Source organism: Lepisosteus oculatus, chromosome 14 (genome assembly GCF_040954835.1).
Source record: "Lepisosteus oculatus isolate fLepOcu1 chromosome 14, fLepOcu1.hap2, whole genome shotgun sequence".
NCBI classification, from domain to species: domain Eukaryota; kingdom Metazoa; phylum Chordata; class Actinopteri; order Semionotiformes; family Lepisosteidae; genus Lepisosteus; species Lepisosteus oculatus.
In genome coordinates, this window is record NC_090709.1 from 22,952,086 (window position 1) to 22,976,892 (window position 24,807).

At 48.8% G+C, this 24,807-nt stretch overlaps 1 protein-coding gene, 8 non-coding genes and 4 pseudogenes across 9 annotated transcripts in view; 2 read left to right on the forward strand and 11 right to left on the reverse strand.

The window, feature by feature from the left end:
- The window catches only part of LOC102683422 (zinc finger protein 189-like), a 187,572-nt gene that overhangs the window by 92,911 nt on the left and 69,854 nt on the right, over positions 1–24,807 (forward strand). The window contains exon 3 of the mRNA XM_069198062.1: positions 20,152–20,161. Coding sequence (XP_069054163.1) covers positions 20,152–20,161 — 10 coding nt within the window. The remainder of the gene's footprint in view (positions 1–20,151; positions 20,162–24,807) is intronic.
- LOC138245505 (5S ribosomal RNA) lies at positions 8,928–9,046 on the reverse strand. Its single transcript, XR_011194115.1, has one exon. It is a non-coding gene; the product is annotated as a 5S ribosomal RNA (ribosomal RNA).
- On the reverse strand, positions 9,584–9,702 carry LOC138218719 (5S ribosomal RNA; annotated as a pseudogene).
- On the reverse strand, positions 10,238–10,356 carry LOC138218525 (5S ribosomal RNA; annotated as a pseudogene).
- Positions 10,894–11,012, reverse strand: LOC138217662 (5S ribosomal RNA). Its single transcript, XR_011181374.1, has one exon. It is a non-coding gene; the product is annotated as a 5S ribosomal RNA (ribosomal RNA).
- Positions 11,550–11,668, reverse strand: LOC138244135 (5S ribosomal RNA). The gene has a single exon (XR_011192749.1). It is a non-coding gene; the product is annotated as a 5S ribosomal RNA (ribosomal RNA).
- LOC138244136 (5S ribosomal RNA) lies at positions 12,206–12,324 on the reverse strand. Its single transcript, XR_011192750.1, has one exon. It is a non-coding gene; the product is annotated as a 5S ribosomal RNA (ribosomal RNA).
- Positions 12,862–12,980, reverse strand: LOC138218685 (5S ribosomal RNA; annotated as a pseudogene).
- Positions 13,516–13,634, reverse strand: LOC138216371 (5S ribosomal RNA). Its single transcript, XR_011180083.1, has one exon. It is a non-coding gene; the product is annotated as a 5S ribosomal RNA (ribosomal RNA).
- LOC138217877 (5S ribosomal RNA) lies at positions 14,170–14,288 on the reverse strand (annotated as a pseudogene).
- Positions 15,793–15,957, forward strand: LOC138243542 (U1 spliceosomal RNA). Its single transcript, XR_011192197.1, has one exon. It is a non-coding gene; the product is annotated as a U1 spliceosomal RNA (small nuclear RNA).
- LOC138218462 (5S ribosomal RNA) lies at positions 16,579–16,697 on the reverse strand. The gene has a single exon (XR_011181507.1). It is a non-coding gene; the product is annotated as a 5S ribosomal RNA (ribosomal RNA).
- On the reverse strand, positions 19,033–19,203 carry LOC138243566 (U1 spliceosomal RNA). Its single transcript, XR_011192221.1, has one exon. It is a non-coding gene; the product is annotated as a U1 spliceosomal RNA (small nuclear RNA).

The window sequence follows — 24,807 nt, forward strand, 5'->3', positions numbered from 1 at the left end:
ATGACCCAGACTCTTCCTGGACACACTGTACACACTCACCTGTCCAGACTCTCACTAGACACACTGTAGAGACTCACCTGTCCAGACTCTTACTGGACACACTGTACACACTCACCTGTCCAGACTCTTACTGGACACACTGGTCAGACTCACCTGTCCAGACTCTCACTGGACACATTGTAGAGACTCACCTGTCCAGACTCTTACTGGACACACTGGTCAGACTCACCTGTCCAGACTCTCACTGGACACACTGTACACACTCACCTGTCCACACTCTCACTGGGCACACTGTAGAGACTGCCCAAGGCCCCTAGTCTCGACACGACTGGGCTGGGCTATTTGGTCAGAGCTGTCTCGGAGATGGGCTGTTTGGTGTCTTCACAGGTCACACCGGTCAGGCCGAACCCGGACTGGCAGCGGGAGAGGTCCCGGCCCAAGTCCCGGTGCTTTTCCGTAAGTCTGACCCGGTCGCCTTCCGCGAGACTGGACCGGCCGCCCTGTGGTGGGCCCGGTGCCCCACATCTACCCTACAGCTCCCCCCACTGACCCCTAAACTCCCGATACCCTACAGCTCCCCTCACTGACCCCTAAACTCCCGATACCCTACAGCTCCCCCACTGACCCCTAAACTCCCAATACCCTACAGCTCCCCCCACTGACCCCTAAACTCCCGATACCCTACAGCTCCCCCCACTGACCCCTAAACTCCCGATACCCTACAGCTCCACACTCTGACCCCTAAACTCCCGATACCCTACAGCTCCCCTCACTGACCCCTAAACTCCCGATACCCTACAGCTCCCCACACTGACCCCTAAACTCCCGATACCCTACAGCTCCACACTCTGACCCCTAAACTCCCGATACCCTACAGCTCCCCCCACTGACCCCTAAACTCCTGATACCCTACAGCTCCCCCACTGACCCCTAAACTCCCGATACCCTACAGCTCCCCCCACTGACCCCTAAACTCCCGATACCCTACAGCTCCCCACTCTGACCCCTAAACTCCCGATACCCTACAGCTCCCCACACTGACCCCTAAACTCCCGATACCCTACAGCTCCCCCCACTGACCCCTAAACTCCCGATACCCTACAGCTCCCCACACTGACCCCTAAACTCCCGATACCCTACAGCTCCACACTCTGACCCCTAAACTCCCGATACCCTACAGCTCCCCCCACTGACCCCTAAACTCCTGATACCCTACAGCTCCCCCACTGACCCCTAAACTCCCGATACCCTACAGCTCCCCCCACTGACCCCTAAACTCCCGATACCCTACAGCTCCCCACTCTGACCCCTAAACTCCCGATACCCTACAGCTCCCCACACTGACCCCTAAACTCCCGATACCCTACAGCTCCCCCCACTGACCCCTAAACTCCCGATACCCTACAGCTCCCCACACTGACCCCTAAACTCCCGATACCCTACAGCTCCACACTCTGACCCCTAAACTCCCGATACCCTACAGCTCCCCACTCTGACCCCCACAGTCCTGATGGCCGAGAGGTCTCTGCTTGCTGTAGTGATTGAGTGAGCTCTGTGGACCTAACCTCTGTCTTGTGTCCTCGTTTCCAGCATCTCCTAGTGGTCCGTCATTTCACCAGAGCTGAAGGTGAGATCTGGGGAGGAGACAGAGCACCCCCTAACACCCCTGAGCTAGGTTACAGGGTAAGACAGCTTCTTACTGTTGGACACACCTGTCCACACTCTTTCTGGACACACTGGACACACTCGCCTGTCCGGACTCTTACTGGACACACTGTACACACCCACCTGTCCAGACTCTTACTGGACACACTGTACACAACCACCTGTCCAGACTCTCACTGGACACACTGTCCACACTCACCTGTCTGGGCTCTTATTGGACACACTGTACACACCCACCTGTCCAGACTCTCACTGGACACACTGTCCACACTCACCTGTCTGGGCTCTTATTGGACACACTGTCCACACTCACCTGTCCAGACTCTCACTGGACACACTGTACACACTCACCTGTCCACACTCTCACTGGACACACTGGACACACTCACCTGTCCAGACTCTTACTGGACACACTGTACACACTCACCTGTCCAGACTCTTACTGGACACACTGTACACACTCACCTGTCCAGTGCGGAGGGCAAGGAGAGAGGCTGAGATGTCTGACGAGGCAAGTGGGGCAGAGTCTGTCCGTCTGTCTGTCCATCTGTCCTTCTGTCCGTCTATCCTTCAGTCCATCTGTCCCTCTGTCCATCTGTCCCTCTGTCATTCTGTTCTTTTCTCTGTCCATCTGTCTTTCTGTCCTTTTCTCTGCCTTTCTGTCCATCAGTCCATCTGTCCTTTTCTCTGTCTTTTTGTCCGTCTGTACTTCTCTCTTTCTGTCTTTCTGTCCTTCTGTCTGAGTCTCTCCATGTCTCCCTGCTCTCTGTCTGTCCTGCGTTGTCCCAGCTGGGCCTGTCTCCCTGTGTCTCTCCGTGTGTCTCCCTGCTCTCTGTCTGTCCTGCGTTGTCCCAGCTGGGCCTGTCTCCCTGTGTCTCTCCGTGTGTCTCCCTGCTCTCTGTCTGTCCTGCGTTGTCCCAGCTGGGCCTGTCTCCCTGTGTCTCTCCGTGTGTCTCCCTGCTCTCTGTCTGTCCTGCGTTGTCCCAGCTGGGTCTCTCTCCCTGTGTCTCTCCGTGTGTCTCCCTGCCTGTCTCTCTGTCTGTCCTGCGTTGTCCCAGCTGGGCCTGTCTCCCTGTGTCTCTCCGTGTGTCTCCCTGCTCTCTGTCTGTCCTGCGTTGTCCCAGCTGGGTCTCTCTCCCTGTGTCTCTCCGTGTGTCTCCCTGTCTGTCTCTCTGTCTGTCCTGCGTTGTCCCAGCTGGGCCTGTCTCCTCTGCTCTTTGCCTTCAGCTCTGTTCGCCGATGTCCCGCCAGCCCGTCACTCTCTCAGCCTGTCTCTTGACTTGCAGGAGGAAGAGGAGGTATAGACAGCTCTTCCGGCAGGAGAGAGTAAGGAGGTCAGTGCTGGTCCCACCCTGCCCCCTGTCCTGTCTGTGGTGGAGTTTTGCCGTCTTGTCTGTCCCTGGGTCTCAGTGTCTCTCTCTCTTTCAGCCCTGTCTGTCAGTGTCTCTCTCGGCCTGCTGTCTGCCTGTCCCTGCCTCTCTGTCTCTCTCTCTTTCAGCCCTGTCTGTCAGTGTCTCTCTCCTCCTCCTCTCTGTCCTCAGTGTGTCTCTCTCCTCCTCTCTGTCCTGTGGTGTCCAGGTGGTGTGTCTTTCTCCTCCTCCTCCTGTCTGTCATGTGGTGTCCAGTGGGTCAGTATTAGTGGGCTACACCCAGGCTCACTCACTGCGAGTGTGATCTCAGCAGAGTCTCTGTGCTCTTGGGACACTTGACTCACCTGTCTCTCTCTTTCTCTCCCTGTGCTGTCCCTCTCCTGCCCCCTCTCTCCCTCCACGGACTCCAGCTGGAGGAGGTCCAATCACCACCTCCTGTGAGACAGAAGAAAAAGAAGGTGGGTAATGCTCTGATCCTCTCTTTACTCCTGTCCAGTGTCAAGTCAGTGTCCAGTCAGTGTGTCTGTATGAACCCCTCTCTCTCTCAGTGCAGTGTTCATGTACTGGAGTGTCCAGTCAGTGTGTCTGTATGAACCCCTCTCTCTCTCAGTGCAGTGTTCATGTCCTGGAGTGTCCAGTCATGTGTCTGTATGAACCCCTCTCTCTCTCTCAGTGCAGTGTTCATGTCCTGGAGTGTCCAGTCATGTGTCTGTATGAACCCCTCTCTCTCTCTCAGTGCAGTGTTCATGTCCTGGAGTGTCCAGTCAGTGTGTCTGTATGAACCCCTCTCTCTCTCTCAGTGCAGTGTTCATGTCCTGGAGTGTCCAGTCAGTGTGTCTGTATGAACCCCTCTCTCTCTCAGTGCAGTGTTCATGTCCTGGAGTGTCTAGTCAGTGTGTCTGTATCAACCCCTCTCTCTCTCAGTGCAGTGTTCATGTACTGGAGTGTCCAGTCAGTGTGTCTGTATGAACCCCTCTCTCTCTCAGTGCAGTGTTCATGTCCTGGAGTGTCTAGTCAGTGTGTCTGTATCAACCCCTCTCTCTCTCAGTGCAGTGTTCATGTACTGGAGTGTCCAGTCCGACTCTTAACGTGACTCTCCTGTCTCTGCTTCAGAAGCGCCGATGCGTCTTTTTAAAGTCCCTGAGCTGCGTGTCAGTGGAGACAGAAGATCAGGACGAGCCGATGGAGGCGGCGGAGACCGTAGCTCAGGAGAGGAAGAGCGAGGGAGAGGAGGAGCAGGCTGCCGGGAAGGACAAGAAGAGGAAGAGGAGGTGCAGGTGAGCAGACAGGGGGGCGCCGCCCGGTCGTGTCTGTGATTCAAGGAGGAGTCTCCTCTTGCTGTTTGATGTCATGGTGACGTCTGTGTCTGTGTCCCTCACACCTGCAATAACAATATCTTTCCAGGTTCCTTTCCTGGTTCTGTGCCTGCTAAGATCTGGACTGGACTGGACTGGACTGAATTGGACTGGACCGGAGCTGAGAGACACCAGACTGGACCGAAGCTGAGGGACCCCAGACTGTGCTGGACCGAAGCTGAGGGACCCCAGTCTATGCTGGACCGAAGCTGAGGGACCCCAGTCTGTGCTGGGCCGAAGCTGAGGGACCCAAGACTGTGCTGGTCTGAAGCTGAGGGACCCCAGACTGGACAGCACTGGAGCTGAGGGACACCAGACTGGACTGGACTGGAGCTGAGGGGCCCCAGACTGGACTAGACTGGAGCTGAGAGGCCCCAGACTGGACTGGACCAAAGCTGAGGGACCTCAGGCTGTGCTGTACCGAAGCTGAGGGACACCAGACTGTGCTGGACCGAAGCTGAGGGACCTCAGACTGGACCGAAGCTGAGGGACCCCAGTCTGTGCTGGACCGAAGCTGAGGGACCTCAGACTGGACCGAAGCTGAGGGACCCCAGTCTGTGCTGGACCGAAGCTGAGGGACCCCAGACTGTGCTGGACCGATGCTGAAGGACCCCAGTCTGGACTGAAGCTGAGGGACCCCAGACTGCACTGGACTGAAGCTGAGGGGCCCCAGACTGGTCTGAACTGAAGCTGAGGGGCCCCAGACTGGACTGATGACCTTTTGTTAAGCATCAATAAATTTTTTTTTAAAAAAATCTGTTTAGCTTTTGGTTTTTTCCCTCCCCCCCCCCCAAGGTTGCTGCTGGGAGAGGTGTGAGTGGGGCCAGCAGGGGGCGCTCTCACCCTGCAGTCTGTGTGGGTCCTGATTCCCCAGTATAGTGACGGGGGACACTGGACTGTAAACAGGCGCCGTCCTTCGGATGAGACGTAAAACCGAGGTCCTGACTCTCTGTGCTCGTTAACAATCCCGGGGTGTTTCTGGAGAAGAGTAGGGGTGTTACCCCAGTGTCCTGGCCTGATTCCCCCCCTGGTCTTGACCCATCATGGCCTCCTTATCACCCCCCTCTCTGAACTGGCTCCATCCCTCTGCTCTCCTCCCCACTGAGAGCTGCTGTGTGCTGAGCGGACTGGAGCATCATCCAGGTAGGGGCTGCACACTGGGGGGGCTGGAGGGGATCCCCCTGACCTGGGAGGAGCTCTGAGTGGAGAGTCCAGACTTATTAATTATTATTATTATTCGTGCTGCACTGGTCTTCAGTCCTGGCAGTGAGAGGGGGACTCATACTCATACTCATACTTATGACTGTCTAATAATACACGATACAAATGGAAAGCAGGGTAGCGCTGTAGTCCCTTCGAAACGTTTTGAACTGCCAGAAGAAGTTTTCACAACCCGGACTCGTGAAGGTACAGGTCTTCTCCCTTTGTCCGGAGTAAGGTGAGAGGTCACCCCCTCGGGGCGCAGTATCCCCGATGCACCCCCCCACCACCACCCAAAACGACACACACTTCTGTGACGATTGGGAGACCCCGGTTCGACCAGCCCCTGCGGTGGAGGAAACGACCCGCTGGAGAGAACACGCAGACTCCACACAGAAGGGTCACCTCGGCATTTATTCCAACAGCAAAACAACACCAGAGAGAAACGGTCTCCGAAAGATAAGCGCACACCGGGAAAAACACGATGGGGTCATTACAAATGGGAATAGGAGTTCTTTTTTTTAATGTCGCGTTTCTACTTTATTAGAGAGAGGCACTGAACTTTGGGGAACGTGACATCCACCCAGTATTACTAGTAGGTTGATAAATATAAATGTTCTTTTTCCCCCCGTATGATACCTCGCGAAATATAACGATGGCCAACTCCTTAAGTTGAAATTTAAACCCTTCTCACGCTACAAGACAGTCCGTCAACATCGCCGCGGCCCGAAGCGCGACCTTCGGTATGACGTTGGCCGAAGGGGGTGGGGTAAGTACGTCACAGCCGGGGGAAGCCCCTATCACGTGAGAGGGGTGCGGCGGGCGACGAGCCCCAGGGGGCGAAGAGAAGTTGATTTGCGTGGGGTGTGGAAACACTACACGACCGGGCAAGCGAGCCGTTTTTTTTTTTTGTTTTGTTTTTTCCAGAACATCAGAACAACCGCAGAGATGACCATCGATCCACCTCCAGACGTTTCCTTTTTTGTCCTCTTTGGCCCCCAAAATAAAAAAAAAACTGGGATCCATCGTGGCGTTGCCAAATTAAAACGTCAACCATTTTTCGGGCTTTCGTGCTGTCCATGATGAAACCGTCATGGTTGTGTAAGCATACGTTACGTCACAGACAGGCGGCGCTCGGACGTGAGGAGTGTCGTTATGTTTTTGAAATGGCATGTCAGACAAGATCTCTGACAAGATCTCCGAAAAACCCAAACCTGTAAGATTCAATTTCAATTCAGTTTTTTTATATAGCGCCTTTACAACAAGAATGCCCCAAGGCCCCGAACAAAGGAGTTGTTCCACACCCCCGCCACCCTCTGTGTACAGAAGAGCCTCCTGTCCTGACTCCAGTAGGAAATGTCACCTGGAGGCAACACACCGGCTTCTTTTAACAGATCACCTCGGGAATCGGGAACAACGGAGCTGTGTGCGGACGTCTGTACGGAGGGGTTCAGCGCGGGGGGGCTCCGGGCTCGGGTCTGGACCCGGGGGGACTGTCTGTGTGGAGTCTGCATGTTCTCCCTGTGTTCTTCGGGTCCAAAGACAGGCTTTTGGGCTAATTGGCTTCTGGGAAAACTGGCCCTGGTGTGTGTGTGTTCTGTGATGGAGTGCTGTCCTGTCCAGGGTGTGTGAGTGAGTGTGTGTTTGTCATGTGATGGACTGGTTCCTGTCCAGGTTGTGTGAGTGTGTGTGTCTGAGTGTCCTGTGAGGGACTGGTGTCCTATCCAGGTTGTGTGTGTGTGTCCTGTGAGGGACTGGTGTCCTGTCCAGGGTGTGTGAGTGTGTGTGTGTCCTGTGATGGACTGGTGTCCTATCTAGGGTGTGTGTATGTCCTGTGATGGACTGGTGTCCTGTCCAGGGTGTGTGAGTGAGTGTGTGTGTCTGTGTGTCCTGTGATGGACAGATGGTACCAAGCCTGGACACCCATGAGACACTGGCTTCCTCAGAAGACTCTCACGGAGGGCACACTGTCCCTAACCCGGGTCCAGAAGAAACTACCGTGATCTATAATTCCTGCGCCTCGGAAGGGTTTATGACGTCTATGTCCGGCGCCCGCGCCCGTGGACCGGCGGTTTGGCGTCGCGCTCCGCAGCTCGAGCTTCGGTGCGAGGCAGGGCGGGAGGGAGTCGATGTGGCCTCGGCGCCATCTTTGCTGGTGAGTCAATTGTGACCGTTGCGGTACAACAAACCATCAATCAAGCTTTTCCCACCCCGTCCAGTATTTCTGTCGCGGCCCACGTCCCTTACAATCGACAAACTATAAAAAAAACAGTAGCCCTTCGCAACATTACACGCCATTTTTTTATTTTAAACGTCCGCTAGATACGCAGGTGGCTCGATACCTGTCTTATCCTCGCCGGCGTCTTTATACCGGCAAGTGAATTTTATTTGGGGTCCCTCAGAATTGTGACAGAAATGTCAGTGAACCACAATAAAAAACGAAACTTTTTTTTTAAAGGCGGTGAATGGATTTTTTGAGTAACCGTGTAGCGACTAACGTAAGGAAAAAAAAGTTGTCTTTCCCTACGAAGACGTTTTGGTACAGGACTTTCTTTAAATATCAGTTGTGCATAGCGTTTTACAAAAAGTTGATGATGATCTTGGAGATAATTGCAAAGGAAAATTGAGATAACTACCAAAACATTACGTGTGAAACGACAGGACAGAACTTTGAACCCACAAAGAAACAAAGGTATGAAATATTGCCTCGTCATGGGGGGTTGATAATTGTAGTAAGTGTTCCTAATTTTCGTAAAGAAATGTATATTATGTGACTCACACGTGAGATTTAGTGTATATACGTTTCATATTGTGCATATATACGGGGGTGGGGTTTTTGCCTTTTTATCATATTTTGGATGTGAATCCGTGGTATTTTTGCTGAGACAAGTTGCCTTTCTTATACGCGGAGGAATCTGCTCGTGAGATGTCCGCTTGGTCCATTTCTGAGCTCAGTATAAGGTGTAGAAAGCATGACTGTCATCATAACCCGCATCTCACCCAGGTGTGGAATAATGTTGTGACTATTGCTTCAGCAATAACATGCTGATTGCATGTTTCTAGATGGGTATAACAGAGATCTCAACTACTGAGGGGCCTTATTAATAAAGTCTCCACAGCCGAAGCGCTGTGTCTCTTTTCAGCTGGCGATAAACCTTTCCTCGATCCTTTGCGGACTTGTAAAACTGTTCATGATCAGAATAAAAAACGCTCACGCTAATACACAAGCACCCGTGTCTCGCCAAAGCTGACAAATAAACAGAAGGACAAGCCGCACTGCACGTGTGAACAGGGGAATGAGCGAGCGAGCGGGGATAGGGCGCCTCCTGCGCTTAAAAGCTTACAGCACCTGGTATTCCCAGGCGGTATCCCATCCAAGTACTAACCAGGCCCATCCCTGTTTAGCTTCCGAGATCAGACGAGATCAGGCGTGCTCAAGGGGGTGTGGCCGTAAGCGAGAGCAAGGCTCGCTGGCACCCTTCTTATTGAGAGGACAGCTCCGTCACCTCTTTTACGACGCTGCTTTTTTTCCCTTGCGTTTTTCTCTTCTTCCCACGTTCTCTCTCTTCACTGCCTTCGTCCCCGCTCTATTTCACTTCAGCCTTTCACTCTTGCTTCCTTCCAATGAGGACGGAGCTGCGGGAGAAAGGGCGCTATAGAGGATCGCTGTGGAGAGCTGCTGCTGTGCTTTGACATCTGAGCTCTGTGGAAAACGATCTCAATACAATTCTGAAAAACGCGACTCTCCGAACGCCAGCCGAACAAGTCTCCACAGCCGAAGCGCTGTGTCTCTTTTCAGCTGGCGATAAACCTTTCCTCGATCCTTTGCGGACTTGTAAAACTGTTCCTGATCAGAATAAAAAACGCTCACGCTAATACACAAGCAACCGTGTCTCGCCAAAGCTGACAAATAAACAGACGGACAAGCCGCACTGCACGTGTGAACAGGGGAATGAGCGAGCGAGCGGGGATAGGGCGCCTCCTGCGCTTAAAAGCTTACAGCACCTGGTATTCCCAGGCGGTCTCCCATCCAAGTACTAACCAGGCCCATCCCTGTTTAGCTTCCAAAATCAGACGAAATCAGGCATGCTCAAGGGGGTGTGGCCATAAGCGAGAGCAAGGCTCGCTGGCACCCTTCTTATTGAGAGGACAGCTCCGTCACCTCTTTTACGACGCTGCTTTTTTTCCCTTGCGTTTTTCTCTTCTTCCCACGTTCTCTCTCTTCACTGCCTTCGTCCCCGCTCTATTTCACTTCAGCCTTTCACTCTTGCTTCCTTCCAATGAGGACGGAGCTGCGGGAGAAAGGGCGCTATAGAGGATCGCTGTGGAGAGCTGCTGCTGTGCTTTGACATCTGAGCTCTGTGGAAAACGATCTCAATACAATTCTGAAAAACGCGACTCTCCGAACGCCAGCCGAACAAGTCTCCACAGCCGAAGCGCTGTGTCTCTTCAGCTGGCGATAAACCTTTCCTCGATCCTTTGCGGACTTGTAAAACTGTTCCTGATCAGAATAAAAAACGCTCACGCTAATACACAAGCACCCGTGTCTCGCCAAAGCTGACAAATAAACAGACGGACAAGCCGCACTGCACGTGTGAACAGGGGAATGAGCGAGCGAGCGGGGATAGGGCGCCTCCTGCGCTTAAAAGCTGACAGCACCTGGTATTCCCAGGCGGTCTCCCATCCAAGTACTAACCAGAACCATCCCTGTTTGGCTTCCGAGATCAGACGAGATCAGGTGTGCTCAAGGGGGTGTGGCCGTAAGCGAGAGCAAGTCTCGCTGGCACCCTTCTTATTGAGAGGACAGCTCCGTCACCTCTTTTACGACGCTGCTTTTTTTCCCTTGCGTTTTTCTCTTCTTCCCACGTTCTCTCTCTTCACTGCCTTCGTCCCCGCTCTATTTCACTTCAGCCTTTCACTCTTGCTTCCTTCCAATGAGGACGGAGCTGCGGGAGAAAGGGCGCTATAGAGGATCGCTGTGGAGAGCTGCTGCTGTGCTTTGACATCTGAGCTCTGTGGAAAACGATCTCAATACAATTCTGAAAAACGCGACTCTCCGAACGCCAGCCGAACAAGTCTCCACAGCCGAAGCGCTGTGTCTCTTTTCAGCTGGCGATAAACCTTTCCTCGATCCTTTGCGGTCTTGTTAAACTGTTCATGATCAGAATAAAAAACGCTCACGCTAATACACAAGCACCCGTGTCTCGCCAAAGCTGACAAATAAACAGACGGACAAGCCGCACTGCACGTGTGAACAGGGGAATGAGCGAGCGAGCGGGGATAGGGCGCCTCCTGCGCTTAAAAGCTTACAGCACTTGGTATTCCCAGGCGGTCTCCCATTCAAGTACTAACCAGGCCCATCCCTGTTTAGCTTCCGAGATCAGACGAGATCAGGCGTGCTCAAGGGGGTGTGGCCGTAAGCAAGAGCAAGGCTCGCTGGCACCCTTCTTATTGAGAGGACAGCTCCGTCACCTCTTTTACGACGCTGCTTTTTTTCCCTTGCGTTTTTCTCTTCTTCCCACGTTCTCTCTCTTCACTGCCTTCGTCCCCGCTCTATTTCATTTCAGCCTTTCACTCTTGCTTCCTTCCAATGAGGACGGAGCTGCGGGAGAAAGGGCGCTATAGAGGATCGCTGTGGAGAGCTGCTGCTGTGCTTTGACATCTGAGCTCTGTGGAAAACGATCTCAATACAATTCTGAAAAACGCGACTCTCCGAACGCCAGCCGAACAAGTCTCCGCAGCCGAAGCGCTGTGTCTCTTTTCAGCTGGCGATAAACCTTTCCTCGATCCTTTGCGGACTTGTAAAACTGTTCCTGATCAGAATAAAAAACGCTCACGCTAATACACAAGCACTCGTGTCTCGCCAAAGCTGACAAATAAACAGACGGACAAGCCGCACTGCACGTGTGAACAGGGGAATGAGCGAGCGAGCGGGGATAGGGCGCCTCCTGCGCTTAAAAGCTTACAGCACCTGGTATTCCCAGGCGGTCTCCCATCCAAGTACTAACCAGGCCCATCCCTGTTTAGCTTCCGAGATCAGACGAGATCAGGCGTGCTCAAGGGGGTGTGGCCGTAAGCAAGAGCAAGGCTCGCTGGCACCCTTCTTATTGAGAGGACAGCTCCGTCACCTCTTTTACGACGCTGCTTTTTTTCCCTTGCGTTTTTCTCTTCTTCCCACGTTCTCTCTCTTCACTGCCTTCGTCCCCGCTCTATTTCACTTCAGCCTTTCACTCTTGCTTCCTTCCAATGAGGACGGAGCTGCGGGAGAAAGGGCGCTATAGAGGATCGCTGTGGAGAGCTGCTGCTGTGCTTTGACATCTGAGCTCTGTGGAAAACGATCTCAATACAATTCTGAAAAACGCGACTCTCCGAACGCCAGCCGAACAAGTCTCCGCAGCCGAAGCGCTGTGTCTCTTTTCAGCTGGCGATAAACCTTTCCTCGATCCTTTGCGGACTTGTAAAACTGTTCCTGATCAGAATAAAAAACGCTCACGCTAATACACAAGCACTCGTGTCTCGCCAAAGCTGACAAATAAACAGACGGACAAGCCGCACTGCACGTGTGAACAGGGGAATGAGCGAGCGAGCGGGGATAGGGCGCCTCCTGCGCTTAAAAGCTTACAGCACCTGGTATTCCCAGGCGGTCTCCCATCCAAGTACTAACCAGGCCCATCCCTGTTTAGCTTCCGAGATCAGACGAGATCAGGCGTGCTCAAGGGGGTGTGGCCGTAAGCGAGAGCAAGGCTCGCTGGCACCCTTCTTATTGAGAGGACAGCTCCGTCACCTCTTTTACGACGCTGCTTTTTTTCCCTTGCGTTTTTCTCTTCTTCCCACGTTCTCTCTCTTCACTGCCTTCGTCCCCGCTCTATTTCACTTCAGCCTTTCACTCTTGCTTCCTTCCAATGAGGACGGAGCTGCGGGAGAAAGGGCGCTATAGAGGATCGCTGTGGAGAGCTGCTGCTGTGCTTTGACATCTGAGCTCTGTGGAAAACGATCTCAATACAATTCTGAAAAACGCGACTCTCCGAACGCCAGCCGAACAAGTCTCCACAGCCGAAGCGCTGTGTCTCTTTTCAGCTGGCGATAAACCTTTCCTCGATCCTTTGCGGACTTGTAAAACTGTTCCTGATCAGAATAAAAAACGCTCACGCTAATACACAAGCACCCGTGTCTCGCCAAAGCTGACAAATAAACAGACGGACAAGCCGCACTGCACGTGTGAACAGGGGAATGAGCGAGCGAGCGGGGATAGGGCGCCTCCTGCGGTTAAAAGCTTACAGCACCTGGTATTCCCAGGCGGTCTCCCATCCAAATACTAACCAGGCCCATCCCTGTTTAGCTTCCAAGATCAGACGATATCAGGCGTGCTCAAGGGGGTGTGGCCGTAAGCGAGAGCAAGTCTCGCTGGCACCCTTCTTATTGAGAGGACAGCTCCTTCACCTCTTTTACGAAGCTGCTTTTTTTCCCTTGCGTTTTTCTCTTCTTCCCACGTTCTCTCTCTTCACTGCCTTCGTCCCCGCTCTATTTCACTTCAGCCTTTCACTCTTGCTTCCTTCCAATGAGGACGGAGCTGCGGGAGAAAGGGCGCTATAGAGGATCGCTGTGGAGAGCTGCTGCTGTGCTTTGAGATCTGAGCTCTGTGGAAAACGATCTCAATACAATTCTGAAAAACGCGACTCTCCGAACGCCAGCCGAACAAGTCTCCACAGCCGAAGCGCTGTCTCTTTTCAGCTGGCGATAAACCTTTCCTCGATCCTTTGCGGACTTGTTAAACTGTTCATGATCAGAATAAAAAACGCTCACGCTAATACACAAGCACCCGTGTCTCGCCAAAGCTGACAAATAAACAGACGGACAAGCCGCACTGCACGTGTGAACAGGGGAATGAGCGAGCGAGCGGGGATAGGGCGCCTCCTGCGCTTAAAAGCTTACAGCACCTGGTATTCCCAGGCGGTCTCCCATCCAAGTACTAACCAGGCCCATCCCTGTTTAGCTTTCGAGATCAGACGAGATCAGGCGTGCTCAAGGGGGTGTGGCCGTAAGCAAGAGCAAGGCTCGCTGGCACCCTTCTTATTGAGAGGACAGCTCCGTCACCTCTTTTACGACGCTGCTTTTTTTCCCTTGCGTTTTTCTCTTCTTCCCACGTTCTCTCTCTTCACTGCCTTCGTCCCCGCTCTATTTCACTTCAGCCTTTCACTCTTGCTTCCTTCCAATGAGGACGGAGCAGCGGGAGAAAGGGCGCTATAGAGGATCGCTGTGGAGAGCTGCTGCTGTGCTTTGACATCTGAGCTCTGTGGAAAACGATCTCAATACAATTCTGAAAAACGCGACTCTCCGAACTCCAGCCGAACAAGTCTCCACAGCCGAAGCGCTGTCTCTTTTCAGCTGGCGATAAACCTTTCCTCGATCCTTTGCGGACTTGTTAAACTGTTCATGATCAGAATAAAAAACGCTCACGCTAATACACAAGCACCCGTGTCTCGCCAAAGCTGACAAATAAACAGACGGACAAGCCGCACTGCACGTGTGAACAGGAGAATGAGCGAGCGAGCGGGGATAGGGCGCCTCCTGCGCTTAAAAGCTTACAGCACCTTGTATTCCCAGGCGGTCTCCCATCCAAGTACTAACCAGGCCCATCCCTGTTTAACTCCCGAGATCAGACGAGATCAGGCGTGCTCAAGGGGGTGTGGCCGTAAGCGAGAGCAAGGCTCGCTGGCACCCTTCTTATTGAGAGGACAGCTCCGTCACCTCTTTTACGACGCTGCTTTTTTCCCTTGTGTTTTTCTCTTCTTTCCACGTTCTCTCTCTTCACTGCCTTCGTCCCCGCTCTATTTCACTTCAGCCTTTCACTCTTGCTTCCTTCCAATGAGGACGGAGCTGCGGGAGAAAGGGCGCTATAGAGGATCGCTGTGGAGAGCTGCTGCTGTGCTTTGACATCTGAGCTCTGTGGAAAACGATCTCAATACAATTCTGAAAAACGCGACTCTCCGAACGCCAGCCGAACAAGTCTCCACAGCCGAAGCGCTGTGTCTCTTTTCAGCTGGCGATAAACCTTTCCTCGATCCTTTGCGGACTTGTAAAACTGTTCCTGATCAGAATAAAAAACGCTCACGCTAATACACAAGCACCCGTGTCTCGCCAAAGCTGACAAATAAACAGACGGACAAGCCGCACTGCACGTGTGAACAGGGGAATGAGCAAGCGAGCGGGGATAGGGCGCCTCCTGCGCTTAAAAGCTTTTTGAATTCTGAGTACGTACGGGATCCTCGGCCTTGCGCTTATAACAAAGTCCAAGTCCCTTTGCAGACAACAGCAGTTGTCACATGATTGTCTCTGAGGATGTGCGACAATGGCCAAGGAGAGCCCCGATCTGAGCTTGCTCTCACTTTTTGACCAAGACACAGATGTGTGCTGATTGGTTGAGAGTTTGGCGGGCATTGGAGACCCACGTGGTATTACCACACCCTGCCAGTCCCTGATTGGTTGATCAAGGTGAGATATGAGTCACTTACTCTTGACACTTAGGAATGCAGTCCAGATGTCCATTTGGCACTCCCTAGACAGATAGGCGCCAATGGATGACCATTGATCATGATAGCCAGGCTTAGCTAAGTGCATCCCCATCTGGGAGCTGTCCCTTATCAAAAGAAAACATCTTAAATCAGCCTGCATGAATACTTTCTCTGTGGCTGCACCACAGAGATGGAAGGTGAGATGGGGCCTCATTTAGGACAGCATACCACCGCTTAATTCTGTCTTATTAACAAGCATTGCCACTACAACGGCATCTCTCCTGTCAAACTTCCTCCTGACTTGTTTGACAGAATCTGGCCCATGGTGAACAGTGGGAAAGACGCCCTGTGGAGAGTGAGGAACATGGGGCTGTTCAAAGGCATCGAGGTCCCAGTCAAGGCAGCAGGTAGCCTGGCCCTGTTCATCACCCAAGAGAACTATTACCTCAGAGATCTGTGGAGAGAAAGGAGGGAAGAAGCAGAAAATCTGTGGGAAATAGAGAGCATAGGTCAATATCTCAAGAAACTGTGAAAAACATTATCATGTTTAAGTAAAGAATGTGATTTACACCAGAAAAAAAGAAATTGTTGCTATGTAACTGGTACCGTGTCAAAATGTAATGAGATGTGATCATATATACTGTTTTAAGTATGTATATTAATGTAAAGCTTTCTAATTTGTGATGTCCTGTATTTTTTTGTGAAAAGAAAATAAAGTTCTTAAAAAATCGATTCACCCAGGGCGAGGCTCGGCCATTGCACTCCGGCTGTGCTGACCCCTGCGAATTCCCCAAATGTGGGAATCTCGACTGCATAATTTCTGGTAGTGGGGGACTGCGTTCGCGCTCTCCCCTGATGTGCTTGGTCCAATATCGGATACGGAAGAGTTACGACACCACGTGCTGCGATAGGATCCCAGTTCGAAAGGAGTCGATGCCACTGCTGGTTCCCGGTTTCTTTTAGTTAGAGGTCCGGAGAAACATTTCAAGCTGGTTACACTACTCCTTCCGGACATTCATTCCCTTTTCAAAGTCAGTCGTTTTGCTGTAGTCTGCATTATTTAGGCTGATTATCGAGGTTAGCCTTTATTTGGTCATGGGGGCCTCGGTACTGTATGCTAATTCTCAAGACAGTTTCACCCGTTTTCTGATTGCTAGGTTCTGTACCAGTGCAGACATGTCAAACAGTGAATGGCTGTACCTCTATTGTATCCGTGTTCAATGAATGAAATCAGTAATAAATGAATATATGTATAGTTATACGATAAACAAGTGGTTTATCGACTCATCTTCATTTGCAGATTTAGAGGCAGCTTCGATATTCGTTTTACAAACTTTTTTTTTTATATGGGTCACACACATGCCATAGCAACAAAACATCTCTAGAGATGAGGCTATAGATCACCTTTCCATCCTCCAGGTTTTCCTCCCAAAGCCTACGGCACCAACGGCGACCCCTGCTGGCCGAGAGAGCAAAAGCTTGCAGCACCTGGTATTCCCAGGAAGTCTCCCATCCAAGTATTAACCAGGCCCAACCCTGCTTAGCTTCCAAGATCAGATGAGATTGGGCACATTCAGGGTGGTGTGGCCACAAGCGAAAACCATGGCGCCTAACTTGCTACTTGAAGCTGTGTGTGGCTGGGGCTCTGTGGCCCCCGAGTTGGACTGAAGGATCGTTCGTGTGCAACTCTTTGGAAAGGAGCCTCTTTCCAAATTGCATTGCGTACCTGGATGTTGGCGAATGTGTTCCCTTGTGTTGGCTTGTCCTGCACTGGAGGAGAACAAACAAACTGCACGGAGGAGCACAAGGCAAGTCTTCACAAGACAAAAACCTCCAGTGCACAGCACTCTGAAAACATTTCTGGGCTGTCGCGTGTTTATTTCAGCACATAAAGCACACCAGTCCAACACGTCGGCCGGGCGCGCGGCGCCTCCGCCCTCTTGTGGCTTGCGGCGTCAGAGCAAGAGGCTCCTTCTCGCTGCCTTTCCGCTGTGTTGCAGAGCCCCGAGAGGGAACCTGGAGCGCACACTTTGTGGGGGGCGCTCTGCCCCCGGTCTCTTGCGCGAGTACTAAATCTCACGGCGCCAGCCAGCGGCCAGGAGACAAATACAATATCGCGGGACAGGGGGGCCTCGTCATTGATTGTTACATATGAGACGGGGATTAGGAGGAGACCCCGACTGATTGGTAAAGGGGAACACTAAAAGACCGACAAATGACTCGTTCCCACCGGAGCTGAATGTACCTGCATGTGTCGTGTCGTCTACTTCCCCCGCCCCGCTGTGTTTGCTGTATTGTCTTTGAAGCCGGCCCCCGAGACGAGACGGGCTGTTCCTGTGCCCCAATTAACACTTTACAGGTGCCATTCCCCGGCATTGTGGCCATTGTCGGTGGTCACACGCGATAAGATGAGGTGGAGAAGAGCGGGGCATGCCCAGCGCGAGACATTCAAGGAGGGGGCTGTGCGAGGTGAGGTGCGACACGCCGGAGCCCCGACGCTGCTAATGCGGAGCACTTGTTGAACTGGCATTGAAAGGACGTGTGCGCACGGAGCGAGCCTTCCCTGCGGCGGAGCGTGGAAACTTTCTCCCCGCGCTACAGGAGTTGTGTGCGCTGCAGCGGTGCCGAGAGAACAGCACAGAAGACAGCAGGCTCTGGAGAGCGGGTAAGAGATGGAGCCTTGTGGGCAGGCGAGCAGGCCCGTTTTTTGGAAATTGCTGAAAAGGCTCCGGTGTTTGTTCGGTGTATGGCAGGTGCACGACGCGAGCTTGCGTAGCGATCTGCCGGTCTGGTGTTATGCAAATGAGGCCAAATTGCGTCCCGGGAAATGCTGCGAATGTGCATTGGTGACTGCAGATGTGTAGGAAACGGCGCGCTCGTTTTCTCGTTTTGCCCACCCAAATTGAGCACGGATACAATAGAGGTACAGCCATTCACTGTTTGACATGTGTGCACTGGAGGTTTTTGTCTTGTGAAGACTTGCCTTGTGCTCCTCCGAGCAGTTTGTTTGTTCTCCTCCAGTGCGGGACAAGCCAACACAAGGGAGCACATTCGCCAACATCCAGGTACGCAATGCAATTTGGAAAGCAGCTCCTTTCCAAAGAGTTGCACACGAACGATACTTCAGTCAAGCTCGGGGGGCACGGAACCCCAGCCACACACAGCTTCAAGTAGCGAGTCAGGTGCTATTACTTTCGCCTGCGGCCACACCACCCTGAACGCGTCTGATCTCTGAAGCCAAGTAGGGTCAGGCCTGGTTAGTGCTTGCATGGGAGACTGCCTGGGAATACCAGGTGCTGCAAGCTTTTGCTCTCTCTCGGCCAGCAGGGGTCACCGTTGGTGCCTTAGGCTTTGGGAAGAAAACCTGGAGGATGGAAAGGTGATCTATAGCCTCATTTCTAGAGATGTTTTGTTGCTATGGCATGAGTGTGACCCATATAAAAAAAAACCCATTTGTAAAACGAATATCGAATCTGCCTCTAAATCTGCAAATGAAGATGAGTCGATAAACCACTTGTTTTTCGTATAACTATACATATATTCATTTATTACTGATTTCATTAATTGAGCAGGGATACAATAGAGGTACAGCCATTCACTGTTTGACATGTCTGCTCTGGTACAGAACCTAGCAATCAGAAAACGGGTGAAACTGTCTTGAGAATTAGCATACAGTACCGAGGCCCCCATGACCAAATAAAGGCTAACCTCGATAATCAGCCTAAATAATGCAGACTACAGCAAAACGACTGACTTTGAAAAGGGAATGAATGTCTGGAAGGAGTAGTGCAACGAGCTTGAAATGCTTCTCCGGACCTCTAATTAAAAGAAACCGAGAACCAGCAGTGGAATTGACTCCCTTCGAACTGGGATCGTATCGCAGCTCATGGTGTCGTAACTCTTCCGTATCCGATATTGGACCAAGCACATCAGGGGAGAGCGCGAACGCAGTCCCCCACTACCAGAAATTATGCAGTCGAGATTCCCACATTTGGGGAATTCGCAGGGGTCAGCACAGCCGGAGTGCAATGGCCGAGCCTCGCCCTGGGTGAACCGATTTCGATTTTTATTAACTTTATTTTCTTTTCACAAAAAAAATACAGGACATCACAAATTAGAAAGCTTTACATTAATATACATACTTAAAACAGTATATATGATCACATCTCATTACATTTTGACACGGTACCAGTTAAATAGCAACAATTTCTTTTTTTCTGGTTCAAATCACATTCTTTACTTAAACATGATAATGTTTTTCACAGTTTCTTGAGATATTGACCTATGCTCTCTATTTCCCACAGATTTTCTGCTTCGTAGCTTCGTAGCAATATCTGGGACAGACTTCCCCCCTGAGGGTAGCGGCCTGTACATTATTTCCCTTCTGAGTCTTTCCTGCTTCCCACCCCATAGAAATTGAAACATCAATCTCCTCAGCGCCGCCGCAACACAGTGTTGGATTGGGAAGGTAGAAGCCAGAAAATTCAAGACAGGCAAGAGCTCGGCTTTGATGACCAGCACCTTCCCTGTCATGGTGAGGTCTCGGTCCTTCCATTGCATCAGTTTTTTGTTTAAGATTGGCAAATTGTTCTGCCAATTTACTGTTCCTATCTCTTCTCCAAAATACACCCCCAGGACCTTAATTCTCTTCTCTTGCAGCCTGAGATCATGTCCTTCTTTTGGCTCCCTCCAGTTCTGATAAAAAATCTCACTCTTAGATTTGTTAATTTTTGCAGAGGAAGCCAAAGAGAACTGATCACAACACTGCAGTGCTCTGCTAATTGAGGCATTGTCAGAGAGGAGGAGGGTGACGTCATCCATGTATAGAGACGTCTTTACCTCCGTTTCTTTCACAGCGCCGTGCACCTTTTCATTGCTCTCGCTTTCAGAGCCTCCGCACGGCACACGAAAAAAAATCAATATCAGGACGCGCATTGAAGTGAAAGCAGGAAACATGCACTGTGCAGATCCCTCCACATTAAGAGGTGAGTGGGTCTGTTTGATGCACAAAGAATGCTTTGAAAAGCGTCAAAAGCAAGTCATTCCAAGTTGGTCGTTTGTGTTTTCCATTCACATGCGAAATGCTGAAATGATCTCTCGGCTCCTCGGTTTTCATTTCTGCTCCATAAAGGAATCACAGCACGCGTCGGCTTCCAGCATGGTGGGTCGGGATATGATGCCGGGGGTCGGAGAGAGCGATGTCTTCCTCGTTAGTATAGTGGTGATTATCCCCACCTGTCACGCGGGAGACCGGGGTACATCAGGACGCGCATTGAAGTGAAAGCAGGAAGCGCTGCGACATGCACTGTGCACACTAAGAGGTGAGTGGGTCTGTTCATTGGTGTATTGGAGTAATTTTTTTTACAGCAGCTGCATCCGGAAAATTGTGCTTTTTACTTTTTATTTGTACAACAAAAATACATACAATACAAACAAGAGCACATATAACGTATCAAGAAAATCGCCAGGGGTTCATGCTATAATACAATTACATTTTATGAAACACGATTGCACAAGGTAAATAAGAAAAGGTCCGCACACCCAGTGGGCAGTGATTCGTCGAATATACTATATATCACATCTTTGAAAAAATAAAACATTTCCCTGGGTCGCACCAAACAAATTTATATTTCTAAATATCACAACATGATCGAATTTAAGTCATTTTAATAACAATGAATAGTCACCTATGCATTGCAATATAAACATTTATATTGATTTAAATCGCGTTTAAATCGCCTTTATTTAAAACCCATAAATAAAGCTGATAGTGTTTAGACTTTTAATTATTTAAAACTGTATTATAGCAGCACAATGCACAATGCAACGTAAATCGCTATCTTTGTCTTCTGCGTAATAATGTTCACCTCTCTGTCCAGCAAATTAACAATAGTAATAATAATGAACTTTATTGTATATGGCGCCTTTAAAGGTGGCTCCTCAAAGCGCTTTACAGGATAAAAACAATAACAACATTACTGTTAGGCTGGGCAAACGATTTTTTTTTTAAAGAAATACAAAATGAGATATAATGATGTGTTCCGGCTTAGACATTAACGAAGAGCATAACAAAGGTCATAAAGGTCATAAACTATATTAATTTTGGAACATCAACATATTATGTAAACTGTATGTTGCTGTTATTGGTATTTTAAAGAAAAAAATACTGTAAAATCCTGGGTTCAGTACAATGATTCAGGCATTCATGTGAAGGACAACAGAGCTTTCACTGGCTCAAAAAGACAAAAAGAATAACGGACACAGCGCGAGCCTGCATTCTCTCCTCAGCCGTCCACACCACACTTTTCCCTGGGTCAGATTTTAAATAAAACTTCACTTGCACCAAACAAATTACCACACACTGAACACTGAACATGTTAACCCAAATATGTCTCACAATACTTTTATGGTACATTACTTTGCTAAAATGTATTTAAAAATAAAAACGATTACAAACGCCAGCAGAGAGAGAGACACACACACAGTTCTTCATTGTCAAAAAGTAATTGTTTTTTACTTTTTCAGCACCCAGACAAACGCAAACGCGTTATTAATGAAATGTTTTTATTCATTCTTAATCAAACTCACAAGTTGTCATCTGCTGTTGAAGCTCTGTGAGACTAGACTCACACATGGCTAGACTTGACTCGGCTCTGGCTTTCCCATCTATACCGATGCACTGCAAGTACAACCCCCCTCTCTGCGGGAGTGCTGGCTGTGACGAATTAAACCTGTTTCACAGGTATTTTCAAAGTAGAAGGGGGCGAGATTTCCAGCAAAAGACACCTCCCCCCCTTCAAAACCCAGTAAGTACAGTACTTACTAGTTAAGAAAGCTAGGCTCCTCAATGAAATCGCTTTAACATGCTAATGCATTGGTGTATTGGAGTAAGTAAAAAGACAAGGGACATTCTTCCTCCCCCTACATTCTCAGAGTAGAATAGAATTTTCCTTTGACAAAACAAGGCTCGCCAGATAATGTGAATCGAAACCTGTTTTTCTAGCTTTTAAAGTCGTGCAATGTGTAAGCAGGAACACATCATTATTTCTTACATATGAAAAATACATAATATAGCTCCCAAACAAACACAAACGTGTTTTTAATAAAATGCTTTTGTTCACTCATAATCTGACAATTTCAGGAAGACTAAGGAAGGACTAAGGAAATTGTCATCTGTTGTTGAAGCTCTGTGAGCTCGGTGACTTTGAGACCACTTGTTATCCCAGGTTGTTTGAATCGCCACAATTCAGATAGAGAAAAAAGAGCTGACTGACAAGATTTAAGATGTGGCTGTCAATGTTGGATTAAAAAAAACACGTTGCCCGATGTTAGTTGCATTGATTGAAAAATAATTTTAGTTCGAGAGACTGGATAAGTAATTCAAGTGTTTTTTTTAACTTCCTGAAAAACAAGTAATAAAACTAAATTCAATTTAAAGGTCTTTATTAACATGACAGATGGGTGCAATCAGTGTTGGGTATTTACTTTGTAATCTGTATTGCTTGGTGATGCCACTTTTAAAGGTGATATATAAAATCAAGGCTTTAACTTGCTTTAACTCTGTGTCCGTCCTATCTGAGACCGAAAGTATTACAATATGTATCTTTATAGCAGGTGGTGTACAGCTTTTTAGTATAGATTACACTTTTCTAAAATGTATTTAAAAAATAAAAACGATTACAATCTAATCTTTCCACGTTTGATCCCAAGATCCCAAGAAAAATAAATCTAAATGGGGAGAAAGCTATGCTGAAAGTTTATTAAGATACTTAGAAGACTACACAGCCCAATTTATGTTGCATTTGTCTGATTGTGAGGCGAAACAGCCCTACACAGCCCTGTCGCAGTACACAAATATAATCATATCGTTATTAATTTCTTTAGATACGCAATTCCATATTATATTAGCAGAAAAGCTTAAAACTGCCACTATTTCACATGTTAGTTAAAGACTTCGATGCTTAAAATGTTTAGGGAGAAATCGAATTTTCTTTAAAGTACTGATTCCTGGAATCTGACTGGCTGACAGCCTTCTGAAGTAGTTCCATAATATCTGGTATACGGAAAAGAAAGTGCTGAGAAAAAAAGCCTGGATTCTCATGTATCTGATACAAGTATCTTTTAATACAGTCTTTGATGTGCTCTTGAGGATCCTTGTGATATTTTGAGCCCTGGTTGAATGATAAGTGTTGCAGTTTAAATAATTTTCGTAGTTAGAAATTATGAAACGCTCTGTTAAAAGCAAGGGAGTTTTTATGTCCGTTGCAGTAAAAGAAAATGCCTGACAAAGTAGGGCTTGGACAGATTCCAAGTGCTTGTACAAATGTGCTTAAGAAATTATCCACGAAATGCTGTGGTGTTTGTCAAAGAAAAAACTAAAAGTATTTTCGTTTAAAATGACGGTTAGAAAGAATGTGGACCAGCATAATACTTTGAGTTTACAGCTTGTCCAAAGTCATTCATTATTAATACTATTAGTAATATCTTCGGTAAAGGCTTTGATGCATAAATATTTCTGATAAAGGTAGGTTGTGTACTTTTGTCCAACTTGTCCAAGCTCAAATGCTGTACATGAGAGGTTCCAGCATGACCTCAAATGACGCAATACACTGCGTGATACTGCATGATACTGCGTTTTAATGTGACACGCCCACCGGGGTATACCACGAAATACCCCACCCATTTTGAATGGCTGCATCTGTGTATACGTCGCTGCGACGTATTATCAACATCTAATTGCAACCGTAAAATCGACAACATTAATAAACGCATATATAACGTCGAAAACACATCTAACACAGTGCCTGAGGCTTTTTACTGTATATATCGTGGGTGCTGCAACTAGGAGTATACAGCCATCTGCACAGTGTACGAAGTAAATTATTTACGTAGTAATTAATTAATTTACTATATTTATTACTGTATTTTCTATATTTATTACTATATGTACTATATTTATTTTACACGTGTAAATAAATTAATGTTTGGCCATTGACAAAGTACAACTATTTTTTATTACAAGTTAAGTAAATCCTTTTGCCCAAAACTGAAGGGGCGACACTCCTCCCTCCCCCCGTGACACCAGGCCTGTCCCCATCCTATTCCATAATGTCATTATATATAATACCTTACAACAGTGACCGTTTCCTTACTAACTGCATGCGTTAAAATTGCACATCAGCTCATAGTAGGGGGCACATAGCTGCGATGTATTATCAATGTTAAATTTCAACCATAATATCGACAACATTAATAAACGCATACGTTGTGGTATATTTTCCGGTTATATACCACAATGCATTGCTAGTATTCGTTGGTCACCATTTTGGACACGTTTTTCAATCGTAGAAGAAATCCGCAAATATCTCAGCAATCCTCTTTTGACGAGTAAGTATAAATAATAATAATAATACTATCTGAATACATACAGATCTTACTTAATATTATTTTGATTAAAATAGTACGTTAATAAGCAAAAAATGGCACATAAAAATAGTGTGAAGGGGAAGATGACACAAAATCGTTTTGCCGTTTCTCTAATTATTCTTATTCTATGTTGTACTTTCAAACTTTGGGTACTCTTTAATTAGGACAGACTTTATTGCTCAACTGCTATGATGCAAGCCAAATTTTATACGTTTATTATAGCTTTGAGCTTAGTTAACCTTAATGGTTCATTTTTGAGATTATACTAAAGAAGATATT